A 27,505-nucleotide genomic window follows, 5' to 3' on the forward strand; every position below is an offset into this window, starting at 1 on the left:
TGAAGATGTAGAAGCGGCATTAGCTTGTTATAATGCAGGAGCACATGGTATGCCCTTTGATGCAGCAGCACTCCACTAACTGTCACCTGGTGCTGAGTGCATGTAGTGATCGCAGTTGGTCCAGCACTGCCCACGGAAACTAAAGGTGCTCCGGGAAAATTAAAGATCTACTGTGATTGGCTGCTATGAGACGGCCAGGCGGCATGGCTTTTTTTTGCCCTACATTTAGACAAGCGCATTTTTAACTCTGCATCTGGTTCGTGTTTTGTGGACCGTAATACAGAGCTAGTGTAGAGCTATCTAATTACTATTCTCCTGACCAGGTTTTAAAAACAAACCACAAACTAGTTTTGCATTCTTTGGAATTATTTTCTATTAGGCAAAACAGTATCCTTATTTGCACTGTAAAAAATAAAACCAATGACAGCAAAAACTGCAGCAATATCACATGTAATAAGTCTTTATTATGGATCTGTACTAGGCCACTCACAGGCGTGAGAGACACACACACACAGTAAATAGATTTAATTCAATGGATCCATGTGCTTTCTTGACAGCTAGGTGACACCCAGTTTGTGATTGGGTGCAGGGCACACTCCTCGTGCAGGTCCTGGCAGTGAGAAGTCTATGATACGGCCACTGAGTATTGGGTCCAGCGCCTCTGGGAGCTGGTAAGGGGAGATGGGAGGCCACCGTCGGCCACAGTGACAGTGCAGCTGCCAGGGCGGCGGTAGCTACACTGCCAACGGGTGCAGGAGCACCGCAGCACACAGGATGTGCAGCCAGCCCTCCAGCCAATGAGAAACAGGGGGCGTCACCTGGCTGTCAAACAGCCTTATAACCTGATGGACACCCACAAGTTCTGGTGGCATCAAGGTACAATACGACCAGACTAACTTCACACTGGCGAGAGCAATATCAGCTGTGAATCCCGCTTCCATGGCGAGCTCCCCACCATGTGAATTTCCCGTGGATGCAAGGAGTTTTCATATCAAAACCCCCTCGCATCATTTCAGGAAAGAAGCTATCCTCCGCCATGGCTGTGTGATCGTGGCGTTTCGCCATTGTTTTCAATGGGAGATCTCGCATCATGTACACTGGCCCCATTGAAAGCAATAGGCGCTGTGATGCGAAAGCACACAGCAAGACAGAACATGATGCGATTGGTTTCCTGCGTAGTATCACAAACATGAATGCCTCTGACAGATGCCACGCAGTGTCTCTGCAGCGATAGATTCTTTTTAAAGACACACGGCATGATTTCATAACATCTGTTAAACAGGGATCATTATAGCCCATCGGTAACAGATGTCAGACAATGGCATCCAATACCCATAGACTATGACGACATCTGACTTCCAAACAAGTTGAAGTGTCATAGTACATGCCTGAAAACCAGTTTTAATAATATACGTCATAAGCTTTTCTATTGGTGACACATTCTCAGTATGGTCAAATGGGCAAGGTCCGCCACTTGGGACCCCAGCTAATCCTCTAGCCCGCTCCTACTGATTTCAAAGACTGCTGGCTGCAACGCCCCGATGTGGATGTCCAGCCATGCTACACTGACAGCGGGTCATAGGATCAGTTAATTGGCAGAGGGGGGGGGGGGGGGGGTGTCTTAAGTAGCAGACACCGCTAATCAACTATTGATGACTAATTTTTAGATAGGTCAACAATAGTAAATGCCCCGAAGACCCCTTTAAGCTAGCGTTCTTACAGCATATAGGCGAATAACGCCACCGTTGGGCAGCTGTCTTAGCTTCTAACATACAAGTTGACAGATTTTCCTCAGTCCCGATGCACCTGGTGTATATGTAAACCATCTGCAGAATCCATAGAATTCAGGAGGATGAGAGTCTAAGTCACCCTCAGTGTATTAGTATATTTGCAGCGCATCACCATAAAAGGACATGTATAAGCAAAAAAAAATTAGGAGCAATTGTAACCAAAATTCATATATAATTTTTTTAGACCACCATTTGAAACAAAAAAGGGGAAATGGACTTTTGAAACCTAGGGAGATACATAGCAAATTGTTCAAAAACAGCGTACAGAAATAGTAAAAGGGAACCATTTTTCGTCTTGAAGCCTTATATACTGAGACACTGGAACGGACACGGCCTCAGCAATTGCCAAGTAGTATACCATTTCTCCAGTATTAGTATAGCTGCTAGTAGTAGCAGTCTATCCGTAAAAGCATTTTTCCAGCAACCATGAAATACAGGACAAGCAATTATAATGCTCCACTGTGTGACATCTAAAGCATACCTTGTTAAAATGCAGTCACAGCAAAAACATACCAGAATTCATAAGCTCCATTAATGAGGTCCGGATATATTTGATGGGGGAGTACAGTGCTCTTCTAATGTGCACGCAGAAGTATTTCACAACACTGTTTGGGCCACTTTGGCAAAAATGCATCTTTCCATTCCTGCTACTCCCCTCACCTGATTGCCTGTCACACTCTGCAGGTCTCCTCTGTAAATTGCAGTCACTTCCATGCAGTGCAGCCTCTTGTCTGATGCTTGTCAAGCACCATATCTTGATGTTTCCTTCACATCAATCCATGCATTAACACAGCCTTATACATGATCAGCTACAGCCTTTACAATCTCTGCAAACACTGCCATTACCAGCTGTATTCAATATTTATCTAATTAAGCTACAGCCCATAAGAATACACTCAGGAGGATGAGCAGTGACCTCCTCCATTATACCCATGCGACAGGAGCTGTAGAATGATCATCAATAACTCTGATAGGAGTATCTGTGTTCTCCCTCTAGGCAGTGTCTGTGGTGGGGTCCATGTATAAGCACCACACAGACTGAGAAAGACTAAAACTGAACACATAAGGCCTCTCTCACAGGCATAATGGTAGGCGCCGTGATTTAAAGAGCAGGGCTTTACTTTTGTTTTCAGCCGTAGAACCAACACTGGCTTCTAGCACTCTTAATGATTGATGAGGAGCGCTAAACGCCCAAAAATAGAACAGACACCGCTCGAAAATCACCGATTGAGTGTCTGTCTCAGCGGTCCCATTGAAAACACTAGAATCATACAGCAATTAACGCAGTGCTGAAAGCAACACACTGATCATGGTAAAATAAACGTCTCTGTGAGGGCTTATTCAGACATCCGTATATCAGCCGGATTTTCACGCCCGGACGATATACACTGTCTCTTCAGTGGCAGGAGGAGGTGGGCCGGGAGCAGTGCACTGAGGGGAGGGGGCGGAGCTAGGTTCCGCCCCCTTCTATTGAAAATAGTGTCGAGGGACAGAGGGGCGGCGGGAGCTCAGTGCACTGCTCCCGTCCCTGAAGAGAGAGGCAGCGTATATCGACCGGGCGTGAAAACCTGGCCGATATACAGACATCTGAATAAGTCCTGAGGGAGATCCAAATGAATCTCAACAGGTCAAAATTGAGGTCACATGTCTACCTGAGGAGAACTACTACTCCGGGAGTTTCAGATAGAAAGGAACAACAACGGTAATCCTAGCTGATTTATTATATATACATACACACATACACACACACTGGGCGAATAGTTACATAATGAATTAAAAGAACTCACTGGAGTGGCCCTTTAATATGTGTAATTCGTGAATTTATTTTTCCTATAACAGATGCTAGCTTTAGCAGTAAACTGAGTATTAAAAAGACAGTACATATGTTTGTAATATGGGGTACAGCGACAATAGAAAGGTGTGGTTTTGTTTTAACTGGTTTGACTCTACGCTTCTCCTCTACAGCCGTGGTTGCATCCACGAAAGCAGAAAACTGCATGGGGACAGAAACCTGGGTGGAACCATTGGGGTAAATATGTGAAACAGATCTCTTTGTTCCGTCTCATACTCACCCAATGCCATCCAGGTTCTTTATTGGTTTCCATCTGCATTCAGTTTACTGGATGGAGAATGGAAAACCAGGCAGAACCAGTGAAGAGAAGAAATGTAGTGCGAAACCAGCCTTAAAATAACTGCCAGGTTTCTCATAATAGAGTTAATCTGCAACGAAAATTTGACATTTCATCCCATGAAATCCATTTAGTGTATACAACCCAACCAGATCAGTCACCTGGACAATTGGGGAAGGGGAGAGGCTGAGAAAGAAAAAAAAGAGGACAGAAAAAAAAAAAAAAAAAAAAACAATCGATCTTCTCTTATGGCAAAAAGTCCACCATTACCTACTAAAATTGGTTTGACAGCTGCGGATTTAAAGCGATCCTCGATAGGTCGTGTATTTCATGCATTTGCATCTAGCTTTCATACATATGAAATAGAGAAATTCAGATCGAAGCCATATGGTATTCATTCCAACATAAGAAATATTGCAAAGACCATTTGAAAAGCTTATTTCCCAATTTTTTGATTGCCTTTATATAATCAAAATTTGGGAAAGACCCATGTATGTTCCTTTATTTGAACATTGTCTAACACCAGACAAATCAAGTATTTTACATCCATCTGCACATCAAGCAGAACCACGCTCACCTCTGAGGAGCCAAAGGAAAAAAAAAAGAAGAAAAACACTTTATTTCACATGGTATTTACAGCATCCATAATATTTCCTTCATATCCAAGATTAAACTAGTAAAGTATAAGGCAGATATATTCCACATTTCATTGTAGGATAGTAAACTAAAAATGAATAATGCGTGAGCATTCAAAACAAGTTTAACTCAGAACATTTCTAATTGTCAAATTTCACATGTGAATTTTAAAACAGATATATTACATAATAAGGGGAGTCTGTTAGCAGGTTCACAGTGGCACAACTGCTGGCAGGGCTGTTTGGGGGGCAAAGGAGAGATGATCATACTTATCTTTGTCAATGGTTGCATCAGCAGGACTCTGAAAATGAAGTTTTAATCCTCATTATGCTGCTCTGAGAAGTGCTTTCCACTTATTCATTGAGCAGCTGTCTAGTTCTGATTGACACCTGTAGCAGCCTAACAGGAGACCGCTACCAATCAGAGCTGTAGAGCAGCTCAATAGAGAGACCCTCATGGCACTACCCAAAGAAGCCCGTGGGGGATTAAGGCCTACCTCACACATTCGGGTTTTTTTACAGCGGTTAGCGCTGCCTTTTCAGCACAGCGCTAAACACTGTGCAACACTTCCATTCATTTCATTGGGGCTGTTCACACAAGTATCAAAACACGGCGCTTTGACATCGATGCATATTCTATCTTTGGCCTTTTCAACCCTGCGTCGTCCATTGAAATGAATGGGCAGCGTTACCAGCGCTGTTGAAAGCGCAGCACAACATGGTGCCGTGTTTTGAACAGCACTAGATACACTACCCATAAAAAATTATACTCGCTGGCGCTGTCTGAGTCCCTGGCGCTACTTTCCAGAGCTTCGGGCACTTGTCAGAGGATCTTTTGCTAGTGATGGGGTTTGAAGACCCCGCCTCCAGCAAGAGATTGGTGCTGGATTAGCTAATCAGAGCAAATCACAGCCAGCGCTGGATGAACCAATCACAGCCATTCAATGAATAGCCCGTGGACTCAGACAACCAGAGCAGTCTCTTGCTGGAGGCGTGGTCTTGAAACTCTGTTGCCAGCAAGAAATGCTCTGCAGGCACAGGCAAGTGCCTGGAAGCTTGCAGGGATGGTGCCTACTAGGTGAGTAGTAGTTTTCCAGCTTCCTTGGCTGAGTTATCAGCTGTGCTGAAAATGCAGCCAAAACGATGGCATAAAACATACCAGCGCTGATGAAATTGCAGTAAACGCAGCGTTGAAAAACACTGCGTTTACTGCAAACACCTGTGTGAGGGAGGCCTTAGGCTGGGGTCACACAGGGCGGATTTGCCGCGGTTTTGCCGCAGCAGATCCGCCCGCGGCCACTAAGCCCGGGATTAGCCAGCCATGTGGACGAGGTTTCTCAGAAATCTCGTCCACACGGGACGGCTAATCCGCTGCGGTAAATCCGGTTGAAACCGCGGCTGCGGCCACCGCAGCCGCGGTTTCAAAAGAAGCAGCATGCTCATTCTTTTTTTCATTCTGCTGCGGCCGCGCTCTCCTCTATGGGAGCGCCGGCCGCAACGGAAGAGCAAGCGGCCGGGCCGCTTCAAAGCCGCCGCGGCTTAAACCGCGGCGGCTCTGCCGGCGGAGATCTCGCGGTTTTTGCTGCGGCCAAACCGCGAGATTTCCGACGGCAATCCGCCCCGTGTGACCCTAGGCTTAGGGTGCGTTCACACATGGTGGAATTTCTTATTTGCAGAGGAAAATATTCATAGCAAACCCACATCCTTTTGTACAAATTTTGAGGTGGATCCGCAGCACATTTCCCCACATCAAATAAAGCGAAATCTGCTGTGGATCTGCACCAGAATGTGTGCCAATTACCAAATGATGTGAAATTACTTTTACGGCAGATTTTTTTCAGCTGCAGGAACTTGGCACCAAATCAGTTACATTTGAACTGACCCCAAGACCGAGTGCACACAGGCATTGTGGAATCCTGAGCGGGCGACCTCCGCCTCCAGATTCTGCTGCAAATACCGCCCATAGCATGCACTGGAAAAAGCGGTTTTTCCTGCACACAAGTGGAAAGCAATTGCAATTTCTGTTAGCGGAGATTGAAAAAACAAAAAGCAGCATGCTTTATTTTTTAGCCCATTCCAATCAAACGGCTTCCATTGAAGTCAATGGAAGCAGTCCAACCCGCGGCCCTTCCGCAATTAACATTGCAGAATAGTTGTGTGATCTACGACATCACCTAGCGACGGCGCGGGAAATCTGTACTGCATATGCCGGACTTTTCACCAGCTTGACCATCCGCAGTACAAAGGAAGAAAACGACAAGTACACAAGGTCACTGGTCGGGGCTCTGAGTCAGATTCTGGTGCAGGATCCCGCATGCGATCTGTTTGTGTGCACCCCGCTTAAAATTTCAATTTTCAGAGTCCTGCTGATGATGTAACTATTGAGAAAGGTTGAAGTATTGTTTTCCCCTCCTCCTGCCCACAAATAGAGCCGTCAGCAGTTTAGCCTATGCACAACTGCAAAACAAACTCCCTTTAAGCTCTGAAACAGCAAGAAAAAAAACGGAAGAGTTGAGCATTTATCTTAGAAATGACCAGCAGATACTTAAAACTAGCACTTTTTCTAACCACGTTTGCACCAAAGAAATGTCACTTTTCAGCAATGAAGTAATTGGAATCATGGAGATGATGATCCGAAGCATTTTTCATAATGTGCCACAACTAAACAGTTCGAGATGTTACACCAAATTAAAATACAAGAGCAGTCCAAACAGCCTGAAGAACAAAGCTGAGCATCTGAACATTGGATATACAAGTTTATTAGACTGAAAACAAGTTTGATCATGTGCGTTTCTCGTTCGGATGTCAACTTTTGGGTGGCAAATCCACTTGATTTGTTGAGAAGCATCACACGAGTTGCAAAAAAATGAATAATCCCCTCTTCCATCAATTTGTACAATCTTCTCAAGAGAAAACAAAAGCAGGCTCCACTTTGTACTCTCAACTTACTCAAATGGAATATAAGTCTTAAGCAGATGGTTCCGCAAAACCAATGGAATAAAAAGTTTTGCCACTAGCTCACTTTATCTACAACAATACTTAAAGTACAAAAGGAAACATAGAATTATTAGGTCTTGTCCATACAGCACTCAAAAAAAAAAAAAATTTCTGTGACAGCATATTAGAAAAGCAGTTTTTACAATTTGCTCAGTGCAACAGCAGAGCAATAAAGTCTTAATAAAGGATAATAAGGGGAAAAAATTATATAGATTACACCGCTTACGTATTTTCACTGAGCGGCTTGTGGCAAAATTTGTATTCCACATACCATACAAGAAAAAAGGAGAGCGATTTCCACTGTACAGAGACCTGATTTGCAACATTTAGGCAGAATTTTGGTAATGAGCATTATTGCATGTAGAACATAACAGGTCAACATCAATTTGTACATTTTTGAAAATTACAAAAAGTTACTTGCTTTGTTCCAACAAAACATCCAAACAATTTGAAAGTAAAAAAAAAAAAAAAAAAAAAAATTATACAGTCTTAATGAAAATTAATACTGTCAAAGAGACAAGGAGAATAAAAACAACTAAAACAGATGCCTTACCAGGTTCTGACGTAACCAAAGCATGCCATAAACAGTGATTTGTTCTGCGAATACTTTATACAATTCACCTACATCAGTATGAAACAAACAGACTTGCAAAATGTTGATGGCCTTGTCCTATAAATTTACGTCACTCACAGTACAAAATAGTGTATTTACACGTAAAAGGTATGAATGTATTAACCCAAAACCAGTTTTACTTTTCTTGAGCCCATGGGCCGATCATTTAAATCAACCACAGCTGCCGTTGCCTCATCACGGGATTCAAACGCAACCATGGCTTCTCCTGTAGGCAGACCCTTCTCACTATACTTTAAGCACACAGACCCAGGTATCAACTGGTAACCATAAAAGAAATCTAGTATTTCATCTACAGTAACGGTAAAGGGCATATTTTGAATCCTAATTACCGTTGGCCCTGGTTTTGCAGACCCATTTCCAAAGCCTGGAGGTCCACTAACTGGCAAACTTCCAGGACCAAAACCAGGAGGAGGAGGATTCAAACCACCAGGACTACCTGGTATATTTGGTGGGGCTGTGGTAAAGTTTGGTGGGGCATTTGCATTGGTTGGTCCGCTTCCAAAAGGTGGAGGACCAGCTCCAAATCCAGTGGGGGCAACATTAAAATGACTGGGGACACTCACAAATTCTGGGGGATCAGCTGGAGAGTTTTTCACATTTGATGTTCCAGGTGGTGGTGGTCTTGGATCTACAAATCCAATTCCCAGGGCAGGTGGTGGCACAGGAGGAGCAAAGGTATTGCTTGGTCCACTGAACTTACTAGGTATAAGAAAGCTTTGACCATTGTCATTTAAGTTACTAGTCAAAAAAGAAAATTCATCTGCACTGGATCGAATTGGATCTGGTAATGTACTATAGCTATGCATTTTGAAACTCTTCCTACCTAGAATTGGAGGATTGATCTCAATGTCTTTCCTTTCCTCATTATTCACCACACGCAGAAAAGCATCTCTCCCATTTAACTTTTTACGATTAAGACGCTCCGATTTACGCGCATCATCCTCACTCCTATACTGAACGAGTGCCTGCCCTAAGCCTTGGCCATTGTTGTCTATCAAGACATGCACACTGCTCTCCTCCACGCCAATTCCTTCTAAATGGAAGAATTGAAACACATCTTTTCTAGAAATGTTATATGGCAAATTTGAAAGATGTGCCCATAATCTGGGGATATGCTCCATGTCAAGGGGAGAATCTTTATGATCAACATAATTGAAACACTGCATTTTTTTCCTAATACTTTCTATCTTCTCTATCATTTGACCCTTTGTAACAGGGTGAACTTGAATAAATCGATTGCCCATATATTGCTTATGTCGATTCAGTGCAGTTTTATAATCTGTCTCATTTCTAAATTCCAGAAAACCTTCTCCTGTAGCTTTACCATTGGGTCCATAAGCTATATATATGCTGTCTTCGATAATGTCCAGTTTCTTAAAGAAATCTATCACGTGTTTGTTTTCTGCCTCATAGGGAAGACCTTTCAAATAAATGCAGAAACCATGCTCATGTGGGGACCTTGACCTTGAACGCTGCCGACGGTTAGGCGATTTGGACCTGCCCATTGATGGTTGCATCAAATGCAAAGCACCATGGTGTCCTGTACTGTGCTGCTTCCCCATGTGTCCACCAGACATTACCCACTGTCTCTCACTTGCTGGGGTAACTTCAATAAAACGTTGCCCCAATAGCATTCTATTCCGTTTCAAAGCTTCATAGGTGTCATGTGGAGTCAGAAGCTTTATCAACGCTCCACCTGTGTGGCGACCCATATGATCTTTTATAAGAACCAGCCCATCTATACGCAAACCATGAAGAAATTCCTTCACGTCATTGTCTGACACAGGAACAGGCAATCCATGAAGAGCTACATATGGGTCATCATGATTGAGAGGTGGTGGTGGTGGTGGTTTCATTGCATTTTGAGAGCTTAATGGCAATGGATTTACAGGACCAAGAAACAATGGGTTAATATTACTATTCATTTGGGACCCAGAACCATTCATCCCTGTAGGCAAAGGACCAACAGGTGGTGGATTCAGAGTTGGTATTCCGGTCAATGGAGGAAGAGAAGACATTGGTGGTACTGGTGGACCTGGTGGTATTGGGGGAACAGGAGGAACTGGAGGCAAGGAAGACACAGGAGGAGGAACAGGCATAGGAGGTATGGATGGCATCGGTGGTAGTGTTGGTATTGTTGGCATTGGAGGAATTGGTGGTGGTGGTACAGAAGGTAGCTGAGGAGCAACACTGGCCATAGGAGAAGTAAATGTTGGATTGCAGAAGGCTGCACCTAGACTGGGTGGAGCATTTCCAACACCGGCTGTAGAGAAAGTTGTGACATTCTTACTGCTGTCAGCTACAGAGGTAACTGTAGATACTGTACTAGTAGGAGGACTGCTATAGTTTGGAACAGTTGTTGGTAGAGTAACTCTGCTCATTACAGAGGTATTACTCATTGTTGAATTTGGTGGAGGCCCAGGTCTGTTAGAATTCGCTGGTGGGATATCAACATTGGCAGTCTCAAAGCGCCTGCGGCTAAGTTCAATCATGTTCTGCATTTCAGTCTTACTGCTCAACAATAGTGACACCTTTGACCCTTTGATTGTACCACCTGTGCGCATCATACCAAGTCGTGCATCTTCATCGGTGGCAAAAACGATGAAAGCCTCACCCTGCTCCCCCCCTACAATATGAACGCCACCATCAGGAATGGTTAATCCAGAGAAGAAGTGCCGAATATCCATGGTCCCTGCCACTATAGGCAGACCTTGCAAGCGGATGACCACAGCCATGCTGCGCTGAAACAATTAACACCTGCAGATGAAAAAAGCAACGTCCACATCAGACTCAATATTTAAACAGGCTTCCAACAATTAGTTTTTTTTCTGCTTTTCTTTTGAGCATTTGGTTTCTCTAAATGAACACACATTAGCTAAAAAGCACAAGACAAAAAGGAGCAGAAATGCAAATACCTCAGCAGTAAAATTTTAATAAGTAAATGTCTTTATGTAGACTTGGACACATCACTTGGTAAAGTCCTTTAAGGAATTACTTCAGTTTTGTTTTCTTCTAAAGTTTACATTTACTACCAGTGGAAGTAAAAAGCAAAGATCATTCTCTGGTAAATCTTAACATTTGGCAGGATTGCTTATTTAAAGGGGTTGTCTCGCGAAAGCAAGTGGGGTTAAGTACTTCTGTATGGCCATATTAATGCACTTTGTAATATACATCGTGCATTAAATATGAGCCATACAGAAGTTATTCACTTACCTGCTCCGTTGCTGGCGTCCCCGTCTCCATGGCTCCGCCTAATTTCAGCGTCTAATCTCCCGATTAGACGCGCTTGCGCAGAAGGGTCTTCTCCCATCTGTTCGGTCCGGCACGAGCGGCATTCTGGCTCCGCCCCCTTCTACGCGTCATCGCGTGGCTCCGCCCCGTCACGTGTGCCGATTCCAGCCAATCAGGAGGCTGGAATCGGCACACGCGACGGGGCGGAGCTATGCGATGACGCGCATAAGGGGGCGGAGCCAGAATGCCGATCGTGCCGGACCGAACAGATGGGAGAAGACCCTTCTGCGCAAGCGCGTCTAATCGGGAGATTAGACGCTGAAATTAGGCGGAGCCATGGAGACGGGGACGCCAGCGCAGGGAAGGTAAGTGAATAACTTCTGTATGGCTCATATGTAATGCACGATGTATATTACAAAGTGCATTAATATGGCCATACAGAAGTACTTAACCCCACATGCTTTCGCGAGACAACCCCTTTAATGCACAAATTATGTATTCAAAATATTTTTTTTCTCCAATACTAGCTTACTTCGCTGAAGCAACTACGCCAAAAATGCTTACAGGGGTATTCCGTCTTTAACTGGTGATCTACCCTCTTGATAGGTCATCAGTAGTTGATGGATGGAGATCCATCGCTTGGAACCCCCGTGCATCAGTTTATCATTCAGCCTACTGCACTCTGCATGACTTTTTCATCAAAACAAGCGGTTGAGATCAATGGGAGCACCACGGTGATTTCTGTTCCTCTAATGGTCAGGACGTCATAGCTTGTCAACAGTAGGAAGTGTAGGAGAAGCACAGCGCTACCACCGATTTTAAGGGGAGTGAATCTGGCGCTCCTCCTGCTTCCTCTGACCATTAATAACATGCAGCGGACTGGCCGATCAGTTGGTGGACAGGGGTCCCAAGCATGCCCTTCGTTCAACAACTACTAATGACCTACCCAAAGGGTTTTATTAAAAAAAAAAAACAAAAAAAAAAACAAACAACACTGGCATAACCCCTTGAATTGGTTTAGTTGGACATATACCCAGTGGTGGATTACCATATAGCCATGTAATCCACCAGGACAGTCAATACTAGTGTGAGGGTTAACTGTAACCTTCTCTTCGGGGACTCCGCAGCTGCTCTGTCGGAGCAGCAGCCAGATATGCTTTGGTCTCGGAGGCAGGCATTCCTGCTAGCTAGAAAACAAACTTTCCTAGTGATCAGATCAGGGGAGAAGGCATGCAATTGAGCAGGCTCCCTTTGATCCTTGCATTATCTCATGATTCAGGTGAATACTCCCTCTGAAGGCATTGATGGAGCAGCCAGATGGGAGAGGGCCTATAAGTAAGGTGGGGTTCTTGTATTCCACACTTCAGAGGAAAAGGATGCCAAGCACTCAGTGAAGGAAGAGCCTCTCCCCCCAGGTAAATTAGCCTCAAATCAAGCTGTGAATTAAAGCGGTTGTCTCACTTCAGTCTGTTTTGCCGCAGGAATCAGATGGCCCCATACATTATGCAGAGGCCCAGGTTGGTACTGCAGGCTGTGTGCTATTAAAGTGAATGGAACCTATAGTACCAACCCAGGCCACTATGCCACATATGGAGCCGTCTGCTTTCTGCAGCAAAACAGCTAGAGGTGGGACAACTGATTTAAGCCCAATCACGAGTGAGTAGATAAAATGTCCTGGTAGATGGTCTGTAATTAAAGAGATTGTACCATTACTACATGTTATTCCCCATTTACAGGACAGGAGTTAGCAGCGAGACCCCCACCGATCAAGCTCAGACCACCCACTGATCTAGAGAACAGGGTTCCCCCACTGATCTAGAGAACGGGGTTCCCATGTCCAATGCCTGCCTGTCACTGCGGGGCCACTTCTCCCTTCACATCAGAATGAATGGAGTGCTAGCAAAGCATATACGGTCAGCACTTTATTTCACTGGGGCCGACTTAAAATACCCGAGTTCTTGCCGCTTGGCTTTCTTTCCAGTTCCATTGAAGATGAATAGCTCTAAATAATCTGCCACTACACATAACTGTGAGCCAACTAACCCCAATTCTTCCACACACGGTTTGGCCAAGCATGAATGCTTATTGCAAAAAAGTAGAGAGATAACTGCAAATCTCCAGTTGTACAAATCTTGCAAAAGAAAGGATTGGGCATATACCAAAATCCCTCATGCTTGTACTCCCCTCACATATCCGACAACCTCTAAAAACACTTAATTGTCAACTTCAGACATTGACTTCTCATAATTTTCCCTTTTCAGTTGATCTAACAGATGGGAGGAAAAAAAAGGGATGTTGGTAACATTTGACCCCAAGTTCAGTTAGAGTAAGGCTGCTTTCACACCTGTGTTCAAAAGTTCCGGTTTCCTGCTCCATTATGAGAGCAGGAAAGGGAAATCCCCTGGCCGAACGGATTAGTCTTATGGTGGAACCAAACTATGTAAAACCAACTTCCTGCAATAAAAACCTAGTTACCATTTTAAATGTATCAGATGTAGATCTAACTCAACACTTGAAGCAGTGAATGGTAAAACAGCAAGCCATTGTCTGTCTCAAATTTTGTTTTTTTAAATAATTAAGTTTAGTCCCAACATTTCACTTAAAGAGCAATGGTCTAAAAGGCTCTCTATTAGAGATGAGCGAGCACGCCCGGATAAGGCAGTTACTCAGGCACAGCTTTTCTCGAGTAACTGCATTCTCGTCCGAGCAGGCTCGGGGGGCGGCGTGGGGGAAGAGTGAGAGATCTCTGGATTCTGCAATGTTTCTAGCATCTTTATTACCGTTTTGTACTCTAGGCCTTGAGAAAGGAAGTGTTTCTGAGCGCCTGCCCCCCCCCCCCCCAAAAAAAAATGTGTTGCCTCCCTCTGTCACACTGAGATTGAAAATAAAAGATTGGAATGAAGATTTACTCCATCTGCCTGTGACTATCCTCTGCTAACCTGGATGTTGGGAGGGGGAGGAGCTTGTCCAAACCCCACCAGTGAAGTAAGTTCAACCTATTATTTTCCTCCGTTTTATCAGGCAAGCGCAAGACCTGCTTTTTGAGCACATTATGTGACCTTTTACATATTGTTTTGCTGAGGCATTACATCCACAGATCGGTCCCTTTGTTGCTCTCCCAGCTGTTTCCATATAGCCTGGAACTAGGATGTGGAATCCTGGAGTCTGTAAGATGACATCAGGTGAGCCCAAATAATTTTTTTTTCCCCATCTGTCATATATCTCCTCTGAGGAGCGCTGGCCCACTTTTCACGTATATTTAGCCTTGTAATTTGGCATTTGTATTTTCACTGCTTGTAAGATCTTTGACTTGCTTCTTAGTTCAGTTCTGATCAGTTTGGTTTTCTGGTCTCTGGGTCTTGGGGCCCCTCTCATTGTCAGGATGTTTCAAAAAGGTTTTCCATTAAGTGGGGTCCACACAGGGTGAAATTGCCACGAACTTACAGCAGCAAAGTGGACAAGATTTGGAAAGTCGTCCCACAAGAGGCAGAAATGACCCATGCAAAACCCATGTGGAAATTGACTTGCGGTGCAGAATTCAATTCCACAGCATGTCACTTTTATCAATGTCACCACTGCGGTATTCACCCTCTCTCAATGAGGGTGAGAATTCCGAACAGGAATTTGGTTTGGGGGCAGGCTTTCAGTGGCTAATCTGCAGCAGAATGCCCGCTGTGGACATTCCACTGGAAATCAGCGCTGCGTGGACCCAGCCTTTGGGATACCCCAGCGACAGTGATGTCTGGCATTAAGGTTGGCATCAGGGGAAGACATAGGGTGCCTTCACACTGGCGAGAAAATCGTGCAAAATTTGTGCGTTGCGAGACACACATATGAAACCCATTCTTTTGAATGGGTTTATTCACATTAGCAAGGTTTTCCTGCATGGCACCACGATGCGATGCTATACAGTAAACAAAATCGCATCATGTGCTATCTTTCTGCGATATCGCCCATTTTTCCCAATGGGGCCAGCAGCAGCAGCGCCGGCCCCATTGAAAGCCATGAGAGAACTCTGTGATCCTCTGCCACACAGCGATGTGAGGTGGTTTTCACATGAAACCGCCTTGCATCCACAGGGCTTTCAAATGGTGGCAAGTGCAATATCGGCCGTGAAACGCAGCCCGAAATCGCCCTCGCCAATGTGAAGGAACCCTCATATAAAGCAAGAGTTACAATCAGTTTGCTATTATCTGTTCACCATCACCCATTGGTTCAATTTTTTGACTGCCATTACCATTCTATTCCTGCCGTCTATTGGCAAGTTTGTATTCTAGCATTTTCTTGTTACTCACTAGTATTCTAACGTGCTTCATATTATTGCTTACAACCATCTGCTTTTTACATAAATTTGGCCATACTGCAAGTCTTGGGAGACCATTAATTCCCGGAAAGGCTACTGCTATAGATTAAAAGTCTGGTTTTGGCCTGTTGTAATCATGTCTGAATGCTGTGGCACAAACATAAGCAGCATACCCCAACATTGAGGCCCCTTGTCCACAGCAGTGATTTCGCCGGCGAATCACACCGGCCGACGCTTCCCATAGCATTGCTATGGAAAGCGCCGGCACCTGTCCACGAGCGGAGAATCATTGCGATTCCCCCGCCCGCGGTGGGCAAGTCGCAGCATGCTGCAAATTGCCCTGATTCTCTGTGGTAAGCCTATTAGATACGGCTGATGGAAATTTATGGAGATTCTCCGTAAACACGAGAACTACATAAAATGCCTTCAGACAAAGTAAAAAAATAAATAAATAAAAATAAATAAATAGATGTGGAAAATTCCACCACTCTTTCCTTTTATTCTTCCATAACGCTCACCCACTGGCTGTACTAGGAAGTAAATGTGCCATTACCATGGCAGGGGGCAAGCAAAAAGGAATGGAAAGAAATCTCAGCGAGCAAATATTTATTTTCAGGTAGAATGACTAACAGGTGATTTATCACTAGTGCTGGACGATGCATCAATTTACAAAATCAGCTAAAATTCTGTAAACTGCACCAAAATGACGCATGCGTTGTGATAAATTTGGCACCTTAAACAGATCTCTCTTCCTTATTCCATCTCAAGCCTACCATACATCTACACCAATACGTTACATGTGCTTAAAAACCTTGGCATATTGTAAAGCTACAGGCAGAAAAACACTGAACATAAGCCTTTCACCCACGTAGGCCCCCTGCACACGGGTGGAAATTCCGCGGCGGGATTTCCCGCCTGCATAGGATTGCATTACAAAACGCAATCCTATGCAGACGGCCATGATTGTCCACGTGAAAACACACACGGAAAACAAATCACGGCATGCTCTATTTCTGAGCGGGTCTCGCAGAGGCCCGCACAGAAAGGTCATCCTGATGCACTGGCTGCGCTCTGCGCATGCGCTGGCTGGGAGCCGCTGCATCACAGAGAAGAGTGGACGTGGAAGAAGGTGAGCGCCGCACTGGTCGCTGCAGGGGCATGGGTTGAATCCCGCTGTGAGAAATCTCACAGCGGGATCCGACCCGGCTGTCTACAGGCAACCATAAGGAGAGCACGCACTCCCCTCAGGTTGTAGTTACCCATTCTCTGGGTGAAGTTACTTCCTGTATAAGTTCTAGTTTGAATATTCTCATGGGTCTCCAAAGTGTCAGAAAGCAGGCAATTATGACTTGAGGGTTTGTTGCTTTTTTTTCAACGGGGGGAGGGGGCAGAGAAACTATTTTCATTCTTTTGCAAGAGGACACAAACTAATTCTTAACCATGCCAAATTCTCTCAACCTTTTTCAGCTAAGTATAAAAAAAAATAAAAATAAACACAATTTTTTTCACTAAGTACAAGAGCAGCAATACAGCACATGCCGTATGTAGACTGCATGGAGAAATATGGTCATATGAGCAGCTACGGACTTACAACCGCTCCCAATTTGATGCAGTTTCATTACAGGACTAATGTGAATATTGTTAGACCACCACTAAATGATATTTGCATTGAGGCCCAGCAGATGAACTCTGCTATGATGCATTAGGGCTACTTTCCACTCAAGCTTGCCCTTAGTAGGTTTCAATCTTATAGATCTTTTCTTTCCTAAAGTCAATCAGGAGACCTACAATACGATACCTATTCCATCTGCGACAAAAATCACATTTTAGGTTTGAGGAAGTGGTTAAAATTAGAACCTTAAAAGCTACTGATGAGAATATTCAAAATGCTCAAAAAGCAGTGTCTTTATTACTGTATAGTTAAACTAAAAAACTTACCTAGTAAGAATACGACTTTTCTCTGTATTGGGAACAATCCAGTGAATCCTGTAGGCAATCAAAAAAAAGCTTTATGACTGCAAAAAAAATAAAGTTAAAAAAGGCACAAATGTAACTCTCAATACACAATCTGACAGAGAATGCATTAGGTAATCCAGCAAAAACTCTGCCTTTTGGACAACTCACCAGGATGAGGTGCCAATGTAACAATAAGTATTTCAGTTGAAATATAGATACCAGCAACAATCTTCCAACAACTGAAGTAGTAAGGCACTGAAAAGAGGTTACTCTGTGCATTGGATATCTGGCTCCTAGGACTTGTCCAACTCTACTGTACTGTGACACAGTGCACAATTTCATTACCTGCGATGAACAGGTAAACTCATCCTTTTACAATGCCAGACGGATAATTCATATATATATGCCACAGCATTCACACATGCTTACAACATAGTTACACAGGCTGAAAAAGTGTCACAGGTCCAACAAGTTTAACATTTTTAAAATTATAACCCTCAATGCCATTTGCTATTCAATAAGCATCTTGCCATTCCACTTCGAAGCTCAGAGTTTTTTGGGGTTTTTTTGTTTTATGTGTCAAACATTTATGTTCAGTCAATAGCAATATGTAGTAGTAAAAGTTACTCGATCACAACAGCATACAAAAAAAGAAAAAATATAAATGTAACTCTTGAAGCAAGAATCTCATTAGTACCTTTCTGTTGCCCATTTCTAGGTCACTACATAATGCCCTAAAATAACCTGGGGTTAAATAGCCAACTACTAGATTCCACAAGTCATTTCAGTAAGATTCTGCTTTGCAAGTCAATACTGTCAAATGGTTTTGAACATTTTTCATGAAACTGCCATTTAAATAGTACGTTTCGTTTCCAACAAGAGTGTAAAAAGAGTTTTACGAGAGCCACACCAACCCAAGTGTGAAGACGACCTGTCATCACTCCTGACGTGTCGGTTTTGGTAAATACATATTCCCAATAATGTAACAATTCTACAGTCTTTTCTTGTAATTCTACTTTGGACAGTTTGTATAACAGAGGAATAGTACAATCCGTGCTCACAGACAGCATCCGGCTATGCAGGTAACACCTAGTAATAGAATTTATTGAAATATTTCTAGAAAGAATGAGGCCGTCTGCGCAAGGCAGAGCTGGATTCCACAGCAGAATTCGACCCCAACGTACTTGTTTTTTCTCCTCTTCATCTGTACTGTGGATGGTCGCAGCAAGCCGCTATTGGTCATGTGCAGTACAGATGACACGGAATCCGCGACCTGTCCGCAATGTTAATTGTGCATGGGCCGCGGGTTTGACAGCTTCCATTGATTTCAATGGAACCCGTCCATGTGGACAGCACACAAAAATGGAGCATGCTGCAATTTTTCCTCGGCTCACGGAAACCACAATGTTTCCACAAGTGTGCAAGAAAAAGCCTTTTCCCATACAGTGCTATGAAATGGTATTTAGCAGCAAAAATCAGTTTGTGTGCAGGCAGCCTAAGAGAGACAGAATAAGGCCTTGCAGTGCTGAGGTCCTAGGTTCAAATCTCACGCAAGATAACATCTGCAGGAGCTTTGAAAAACTCCATAAAGATGTCATCCTTGGTCATATTTGAAACTCCCAGCAAAGCAAGGCAACAGCGCTAAAGATTGAGCCACCATGCTTTTTCTTTCTTCCTCCTCCTCCTCAGGAGCAAGAGGAGAAAGAAGGTGAAGGGGAAAACATACAACTCCATACAGATGTTACAACTCCATACAGATGTTTCTCTGTCAGATTTGAACATAAAAACCACAGCACTGCAAGGCAACTGTTCTATTCGCTAAGCCACCAAACTTTTTTTCCCTTCTACCTAACTCTTGCTTCTGCATAGGAGAAGAAGTTGATCTTTTCCTGCTCTTCATTTTCTGGAGAAGGAGGAAAAGGAAGCAAGAAGACGGAAGAAAGAGAAGCAGGTTGGGCTAATGGTTAGCACTGTTGTCTTGCAGGTCTGGGGTCCTAGGTTCAAATCTAAGAACATCTGCATGGAGTTTGCATGTTCCCGTGTTTCTTGTTCTTCACCTTCAAAGATAGAAGACAGAAGCATGGTGGCTTAAGGGCTCATGTCCACGGGCAAAATATGATTTAGGATCCGCAGCGGATCTCCAGCACGCGGATCCGCACCCCATAGGGATGCATTGACCACCCGCGGGTAGATAAATACCCGCGGATCGTCAATAAAAGGCATTTAAAAAAAAATGGAGCATGAAAAAATCTGGACCATGCTCCATTTTCGTGCGGGTCTCCCGCGGGGTCGGCTCCCGCGGGCTTCTATTGAAGCCTATGGAAGCCGTCCGGATCCGCGGGAGACCTAAAATAGGAATTTCAAGGATTTACTCACCCGCAGCGGGCCGCGAAGCTCTTCTCTTCCTCACGGCCGCATCTCCCTTGCTTCGGCTCGGCGGATGTGCCCGGCGCATGCGCGCGGCACGTCGACGACGTGCCGCCAGCGTGTGGAATTCATCCGCCGGCCGAAGAAAGAAGATCCGGCCGTGAGGAAGAGCAGAGCTTCGCCGCCCGCTACGGATAGGTAAATTCTTATTTATTTGTATTTTCAGCGCTCATGTCCGCGGGGCAGGAGGGACCCGCTGCAGATTCTACATGTAGAATCCGTAGCGGGCCCGATTTTCCCCGTGGACATGAGGCCTTAGTGTAAGAACTGCTTCCTTGCAGCACAGAAGTTTTACATTCAAATCTAATCATGAGCTACATCTGCATGGAGTTTTTAGGCTGGGTTCACATGGGACGCGGAAATTCCGTGCGGCAAATCTGCCCACGGCTCCTAATCCCGGGATTAGCCAGCCAAAATCTTGTCCACACAGGGCGGCCAATCTGTCGAGGCAAGCCGAGCGGAACCAGCGCGGAATTGACAGCAGCAGGTCAATTTTTTTTCCCATTGCGGCCTCACTCCTCTATAGGAAGAGAAAGCTGCAACGGAATGCCAGGGGCCCAACAGCTCCAAAACCTGCAGCCAAATGTCGTGGCTTTTGAAGCTGCGGAAATCTCACAGCTTTTCGGTGTGGCCAAGCCGCGAGATTCCTGTCCCGTGGAAACCCAGCCTTAAAAGTCCATGAGATTTGAACTCAGGACCCCAGCACTGCAAGGCAACAGTGCTAGCTACTGAGCCAGTTATTGATGAGGAAGCACCCCCACTAGTGATGAGCGAGCATACTTGCTAAGAGCAATTGCTCGAGCGAGCATTGCCCTTAGCGAGTACCTGCCCGCACGAGAGACAAGGTTCGGGTGCCGGCGGCGGGCAGGGAGCTGCGGGGGAGAGCGGGGAGGAACGGAGGGGAGATCTCTCTCTCCCCCTCCGCTGACTGCCGCAACTCACCGGTCGGGCCCCGCGCCGGCACCCGAACCTTGTCTCTCGAGCGCACAGGTACTCGCTAAGGGCAATGCTCGCTCGAGCAATTGGCCTTAGTGAGTATGCTCGCTCATCTCTAACCACCACTGGTGAAAGGGGAGGGAAAAAAAGAAAAAAAAACAAACACAAAACAAAACCATCCTGTGATTGAAGACAACATCCACTGTAATTTTTCTCATTTCGACCAGGCTGCACAAGAGAACAGACCTGTTTTCAATGCTGCGAAACAAAATAGAAAGCATTTTTTTTTTAAATCCGTTTAATAAATCTGCAAAAACCCCAGAAGGCAGGCTTTAAGTTTCAATTCTGTTCTGCTGATTTCCATTTTTAGTAAGACTGGATCAGTCAAGAAAGACACTAGTGTGAACATAGCCCAAGAAAAGAGTCTCCAAAAGTGTCATTTCAATGGGAATAGAAGTTTATACCATAATGGATGTGTCAGGAATGGTGACAGGTCATTTTTAAATTATAGTCCATTGTCTGTTCCACAACAAAACGCTCTACACAGGATAATGTGTGCTGACAATTTAGGATAAATATATAGGTATCCATATAATACACAGAGCAGTAGTAATAAACCACAATTTAGGTCACAGAAATAAATTACCTACTTCAAACATCTCTCCACAACAAAACAAAATGCGTCATTTGTATTGAGACTAACAAGGATTTACAAGGAGTCTTCCCTTAAACACCAGGAAATTCTTTAACATAATTTTAAGATTTCCATTTATAATTCACAATGGACACTGCAACAAGCAATCACAATGTGTATGATGCAGGCAAGGTCCAGCAAGAATTTGGTTAAGATTAGGCATTTTTTTCTTTTCAGAAAATATAGAAAGCTACTACCAAAGTACATCACAATTTATCTGCAAAGGAAGTGAAATTGTAGCTAGGAACGCAGTGCGTCTCGGAGAAATGACCACCAATTAGAAGGAACACAACATGAATTTTGATATGCCCTCTGGGTTGACATTGCATAGAATAAAGTCTTATTGTTAAAGGGAGTATGTCAAGGTAAAGAGCGGATCTGCTATCAAAATAAAACAAAAATCCATACACCAAAAACACATGTAACATCAGAGGCTACAATGTATCAAAACAGATATCACAAAATAAAGCCCCTATTTGCAAAAGCCATCTGCGGTGTAATCTACTAAACTATGCACCAGGAAGGACCTTACAAACATAAGTAATTAATTGTACAAATATTTAACCATAAATATATAATAAACCATTTGTGCTTAGCAAATTGAGCAGAATTCATAGTAAAGATCTCAAATGCACTTTGTTAGGACATGAGCCTAAACAAAACACATTTTTAAACACTTAAAGAATGCACAATAAAGTATAAAGAAAGTCAAGCAAGATTTTTTTTTTTTAACTATTAGAATAGTTTTAAACTCCAGTAAACATACAAAATTGCTGCAAATGTCAGACAGAATTGAAGAGTCATTAATACAAAAATATCACTGTTCAACGATATAAACAAGGCAACACCTCCAAACCATTGTGATGTACATCAGCCACCCAAATTCAGGGTCCATGTGATTAGGCAGACCAGTTCAAGCCTAAAGAATTTTAAAAATCATCAGATTCTCAAGACACAACCACAGACCAGAGGAAAAAAAACAAACAAGACATATTTAAAGTGATGTGAAAGTTTTTATATAATTATTTCATCTAATTGCTACATTGCCTATTAAACGGAGACCTAAGTGTACGTAACCCAAGACATGGTCCATCAACACTAGTCTCTGTTCAGGTTATACACTTAGTACACAATCTGCACATAAAGGATCTCATGCTCAATACCTAAAAGGTACATTTAGACAGGACGATTATCAATTATTAAAGAAAAAAAAAAAAACACCATGATCATTCGCTTATAGTTCATTTCATGCAAGCATGAAAATCATTGGCTCGTCCGCTAATCATTCGGTTTAAATACCGATTGTTCACTCATGCTCATTCGCTTATACACTGAATGATTAAGTGAGCGACCTCTGCGCACGTTCGAATGATAAGTTATTCCATCTAAAGACTAACGCAGGCGGACGTCCCACAGAAGTCACTTTCTTTATCAAATCTGCTCAGGAAAAGAAAGATGAAACAGAATTGACTGCAATGCTTTTCAGTACAGGAAAACCTCAGCACACAAGGAGATTTCAATGGCTGACGCGTTAAGTGGCTATCAGGATTTTCCATTTCTTACTACATAGTCAAATCAGCCACGTCCAGCTGCGTCCCAACAAGGCGCCATGTGGTATTGCAGACGGTGACATTATAGGTGAAAGATGCGCTATCCGCTCATTAGAAAGATGGGTTTGCTTAATTATACTATCACTGGATCAGCAACGATATACATTTGGAAAAGCGGATGCAGATGTGCCACAAAATATCCCAAATGAACATGGCCTTAGCTTTCATACGGGGTTTTCTCTACAGTTTAGGTCTTATTTGAATGCCTGTGTGCTTGTAAGTCAACTGAATGGTAAAGCGCTGCTAGACAAATAAATGGATGTGTTAAATATAAAGCTTGTCTATCTGTATCACCAAGGAATCGAGAATAAGGAAACTACAAACAGTTGACTAAAAATGTGCTTATTTTGTCACAGTTCCTATGCACTCTTCTGTGTCTCCATGGTAACAGCCAAACCCATGCATAATTTACATATAAAGTAACTGCGGCTTATATGCAAGTTAGCCGACTTATATGCAAGTTAGCTATCATTGAGCAGTTGATCAGGAAATCTCTCACCAGGTCTCCTCCTAGATATGCTTGCTTGGTGGGGAGTGCATGATTATTCCACAAGGAGACAAGCCACTGCCAGGCGCCTCTGAGTGTCTTACCTCCCAGCAGAAAACATGATGATTATGCATATCCAACTTGCATGATCCTTATTTCCTAGTCAGGATCCCTCAGCTATACATAGGATTGCTGTCAGATCCTGCCAACATTGATCTAACACGCATCGGTGTCTATAGGATATGTTCAAACAGCCGAATTTTCAGGCTGATCCGAATGCACTTTCTGCACCAAAATCAGTGTGAAATCACCTTGAATTCTATCCCCCATTGCTTTCAATAAGATTCTGTGCCATGGTTTGAAAGTTGAAAAAAAAAAAAAAAATAAACAATACGTCAGGTCTTGCTGCGAAGGTATCAGCAACAGGTAGGTCAGTCTCATTAATGCACTAAACGGGGCTAAACCTTCATGCAAAACTGGGACAGAAGTCTAAGAGCCGACCTCTGACTTTTAGGGCCTGTTCACAAATTCAACTGAAGGGGTGAATCTGCTGCAGATCTGCACCAAGCCAGCTATGTGTGAACATACCCTCAGGCCGGATTCACACGGGCGAGAAGAACGTGCAAGATTTGTGCGCTGCGAGACAGATGAATATAAACCCCATTCTTTTGACTGTGGTCAAACACATGAGCGAGGTTTTCCTGCATGGCACAGCAATGCAGGAAACAAATCACGGCATGTTCCATCTTGTACGTTCTCCGGCATCGCAGCCCCATTGTTTTCAGTGGGGCCGGCGGCAGCATCGTACGACGGGCTAGGTGCATGTGATGTGAGGTCTTCTGAAAACAGAGAAACTCCACAACTTGCCCAAAGTGATGAGGCGGTTTTGACATGAAAACTCCTCCCATCCCTGGTGAAGAGCGTAATATGGGGGGGCAGGAGACACAGCCCTCATATCGCGCTCACCAGTGTGAAGTTAGCCTAAGGCTGGGTTTACACTAGGCAAAAGTGCCACGGAATGTCTGAAGACTTTCTGCACAGAAACTCCACCCGCGGTTTTAATCACGGAATTAGCCAGCAAAGTGGACGAGATTTGCAAAAATCTCGTCCACACACTGCGGTCAAACCACGCTGAAATTGACATGCGACACGGAAGTCAAATCTCCAGCATGTCAATTCTTTCCCCGTGGGCCTCTATGGGGAGAGATGGCCGCAGCGGAATTCCAACAGTAAAGCAGCTCCAAAACCTGCAGTGAAAGGCTGCATGTTTTGAAGCTGCATATCGCTGGTGGAAGTCTTTCCATGCGGTCATTCCACTGGATTTCGGTCCAGTGTGACCCCAGCCTGAGGGTGCATTCACTTGTAGCAGATCCTGGTGCAGATTTTGACACTGATCCACAGCAGATGTCGCCTCTTCAATGGAGGAAGTGAAATCTGCTGTAAATCTTCTGTTTGTGAATGAGCCCCATGGGCATGGAGACATGCAGAGTTCGCTGCAGCAGATTTTGCTGCAAACTTGATTTAAAAATCTAGTTTAATATGGATTTTGGTGCAGATTTTGACATGGCTTTCACCTCCTCATTTGAAGCGACAAAATGCCATTTACATCATAAGGCCCCCTTATTCACGGCGAATCACGCCGGCCGACACTTTCCATAGCAATGCTATGGAAAGTGCCGGCCCCTGTCCACGAGTGGAGAATCATTGCGATTCTCTGCTCACGGTGGGCAATTCGCAGCATGCTGCAAATTGCCCCGATTCTCGGCGGCCAGCCTATCAGATAGGGCTGACCGGCGGAGATTCAGCGGTGGCGATCTGCCGCGGGACTTCGCAACGCCCCGTGGACAGCCGGCCTAAATTGTGCTGCTGCAGATGTAATGGGAACCCGTCACTGACCTGCACTGACTTCTGCTGGGTTAGGGCAGAGCTGGCTGACGTATTCTTCATAGTCGCTTTCTACCTGTGAAATCAGGCGCTTTTTCAGAGGCCGATTCTCGGTTGGCGCACAGATTTCAGCTCAAATTAGTTTATGGTGCTTTAGGCCACATGCACACGGCCAGGTTGGATCCCGCAGCAGAATCCGACCCCGTGCCCGGCCGGTTAACCCCAAGTACCTTACCGCAGCATCTCCTGTATTGCGGAGGTGCGGGCGAGCGCACATGCGCAGTACAGAGAATGCAGCCCCGCATGGACACGGATGCCGCAGTACAACGCGCCAGGTGTGAACGCGCCATTATGGGGAGAAGGTAATACTAAATACCAGACAGAAGGACCTGCAAACGTCACACTATCTGCTGAGACTTTGTCGCGGTTAATTTCCAGTCTGCGAACGGCGGCGCAGAAGTCGCCACAGACTGAGTAATGTCTAAACGAATACACTAACATACCCACAACAGCACAAGGACCCTGCAGGGGGCAGACGCCATAGCGCAGCACTACTGGACCCACTCCCCTCACTGCACCAAACACCTCTTGTTCTGCTCCTTCCACATGGCGCCCGCACACTCGTGTGGTAACCGGCCCGTTAGTGCGGCGGAGAAGCTTCACACACTGATGGACAATACAGTCAAACCCCCCGCCGAGGCCTCTTCCCGGCCGCCGGCCCTCACACACTCCCCGCGGCGCCTCCGGACGTCTCTTACCGCTGCAATAGCTTTAAGAAAGAAAATAAAAGGAGAGAAAACGCATCAGGGCCGCCGGACCGTCTCCTCCGGCTCCTCCGCTCGCGCACTAGCTTTTATTATCACGCTTTCTTTCTCCTGCGACATCAGCCGCACAAAATGGCGGCTGCGGGGCGGTCACGTGACGAGCCGCTTCCATCTCGGCTCATGGAGGCGGAGTCTGCGCTTCCCGCCCGCCTGTCTGAGGGGAGGGGGGGGGGGAGGAGGAGAAATGGCGCCTGTTTATAGCTGAGCCTGACGGGGAAGACGCGTCCTACATGCCACAGAAATACCACATTTCTTCAGTGGTTTGAGTTACTAAGATTGTCTGAGGGGAAACCAGCAGGACTTGGGCTGCGTTCACACCAGCGCTGATTTCACACCAGTTTTGTGTGTTGCGAGACGCACAAAACTCGTAAGGTTTTGGGAAGCTATTCTTTTTGCACAGGAGCGATTTTTTTTCCTCACAACATTAGAAAATTCGCATGTCTTATTTTTTCACGCCCCTCGGAACGCGTCAGCCATTGTTTACATTGGATGGTCGGACACACAGCGTGCCGTGCGATGTGATGTTTCCCATTGTAGTCTATGGACAACACTTGCCGATCCTCCGATGTGCGTGAAAGAAGCGCCGTAAAATCGCAATTTTACTGAAGTGATGCGAGGCGTTTCTGCATGAAAAGCGGCTCGCATTCGCGGGTAAAACGCACAAGCGGGATGCAGGGCTGGTTTCTTGGACCGATATCGCACTCGCCTGTGTGAATGTCGCCTTATAAAATCCTTGTGTAACCACTTAACACCCAGGATGGAAGTCCTGCAATGTCTTATTATAGCTGCTGCGGATCAGGGACAGAAACCCTGTGAAAAAACAAAAGTAATAGTGCAAATTAAAAAAAAACCTTTTTGCTCATTTTCCCCCTATTTGTATGAAAAGAGTTAAAAATGTAATAAAACCCCCACATATGTGGTATTATTGTGTCTGTAACGACCTGTACTATGATTTGAGCACACTAATT

General features: G+C 44.7%; 1 protein-coding gene across 1 annotated transcript; it reads right to left on the minus strand.

Annotated features, from left to right (window-relative positions):
- Positions 1 to 4,519: 4,519 nt before the first annotated feature.
- RBM12 (RNA binding motif protein 12) lies at positions 4,520 to 26,617 on the minus strand. Its single transcript, XM_066587174.1, has 3 exons — positions 26,472 to 26,617; positions 17,658 to 17,705; positions 4,520 to 10,942 (listed from the first exon to the last, which is right to left on the minus strand). The coding sequence occupies exon 3, from the start codon at positions 10,918 to 10,920 to the stop codon at positions 8,284 to 8,286; it is 2,637 nt and encodes an 878-aa protein (XP_066443271.1). The 5' UTR covers positions 10,921 to 10,942; positions 17,658 to 17,705; positions 26,472 to 26,617; the 3' UTR covers positions 4,520 to 8,283.
- Between the last annotated feature and the right edge of the window lie 888 nt (positions 26,618 to 27,505).

Source organism: Eleutherodactylus coqui, chromosome 13 (genome assembly GCF_035609145.1).
Source record: "Eleutherodactylus coqui strain aEleCoq1 chromosome 13, aEleCoq1.hap1, whole genome shotgun sequence".
Classification (NCBI taxonomy): Eukaryota; Metazoa; Chordata; class Amphibia; order Anura; family Eleutherodactylidae; genus Eleutherodactylus; species Eleutherodactylus coqui.

Excerpts from the sequence above, each read along its gene's own strand:
- RBM12 (XM_066587174.1), bottom strand. The coding sequence starts at position 10,920 with ATGGCTGTGGTCATCCGCTTGCAAGGTCTGCCTATAGTGGCAGGGACC.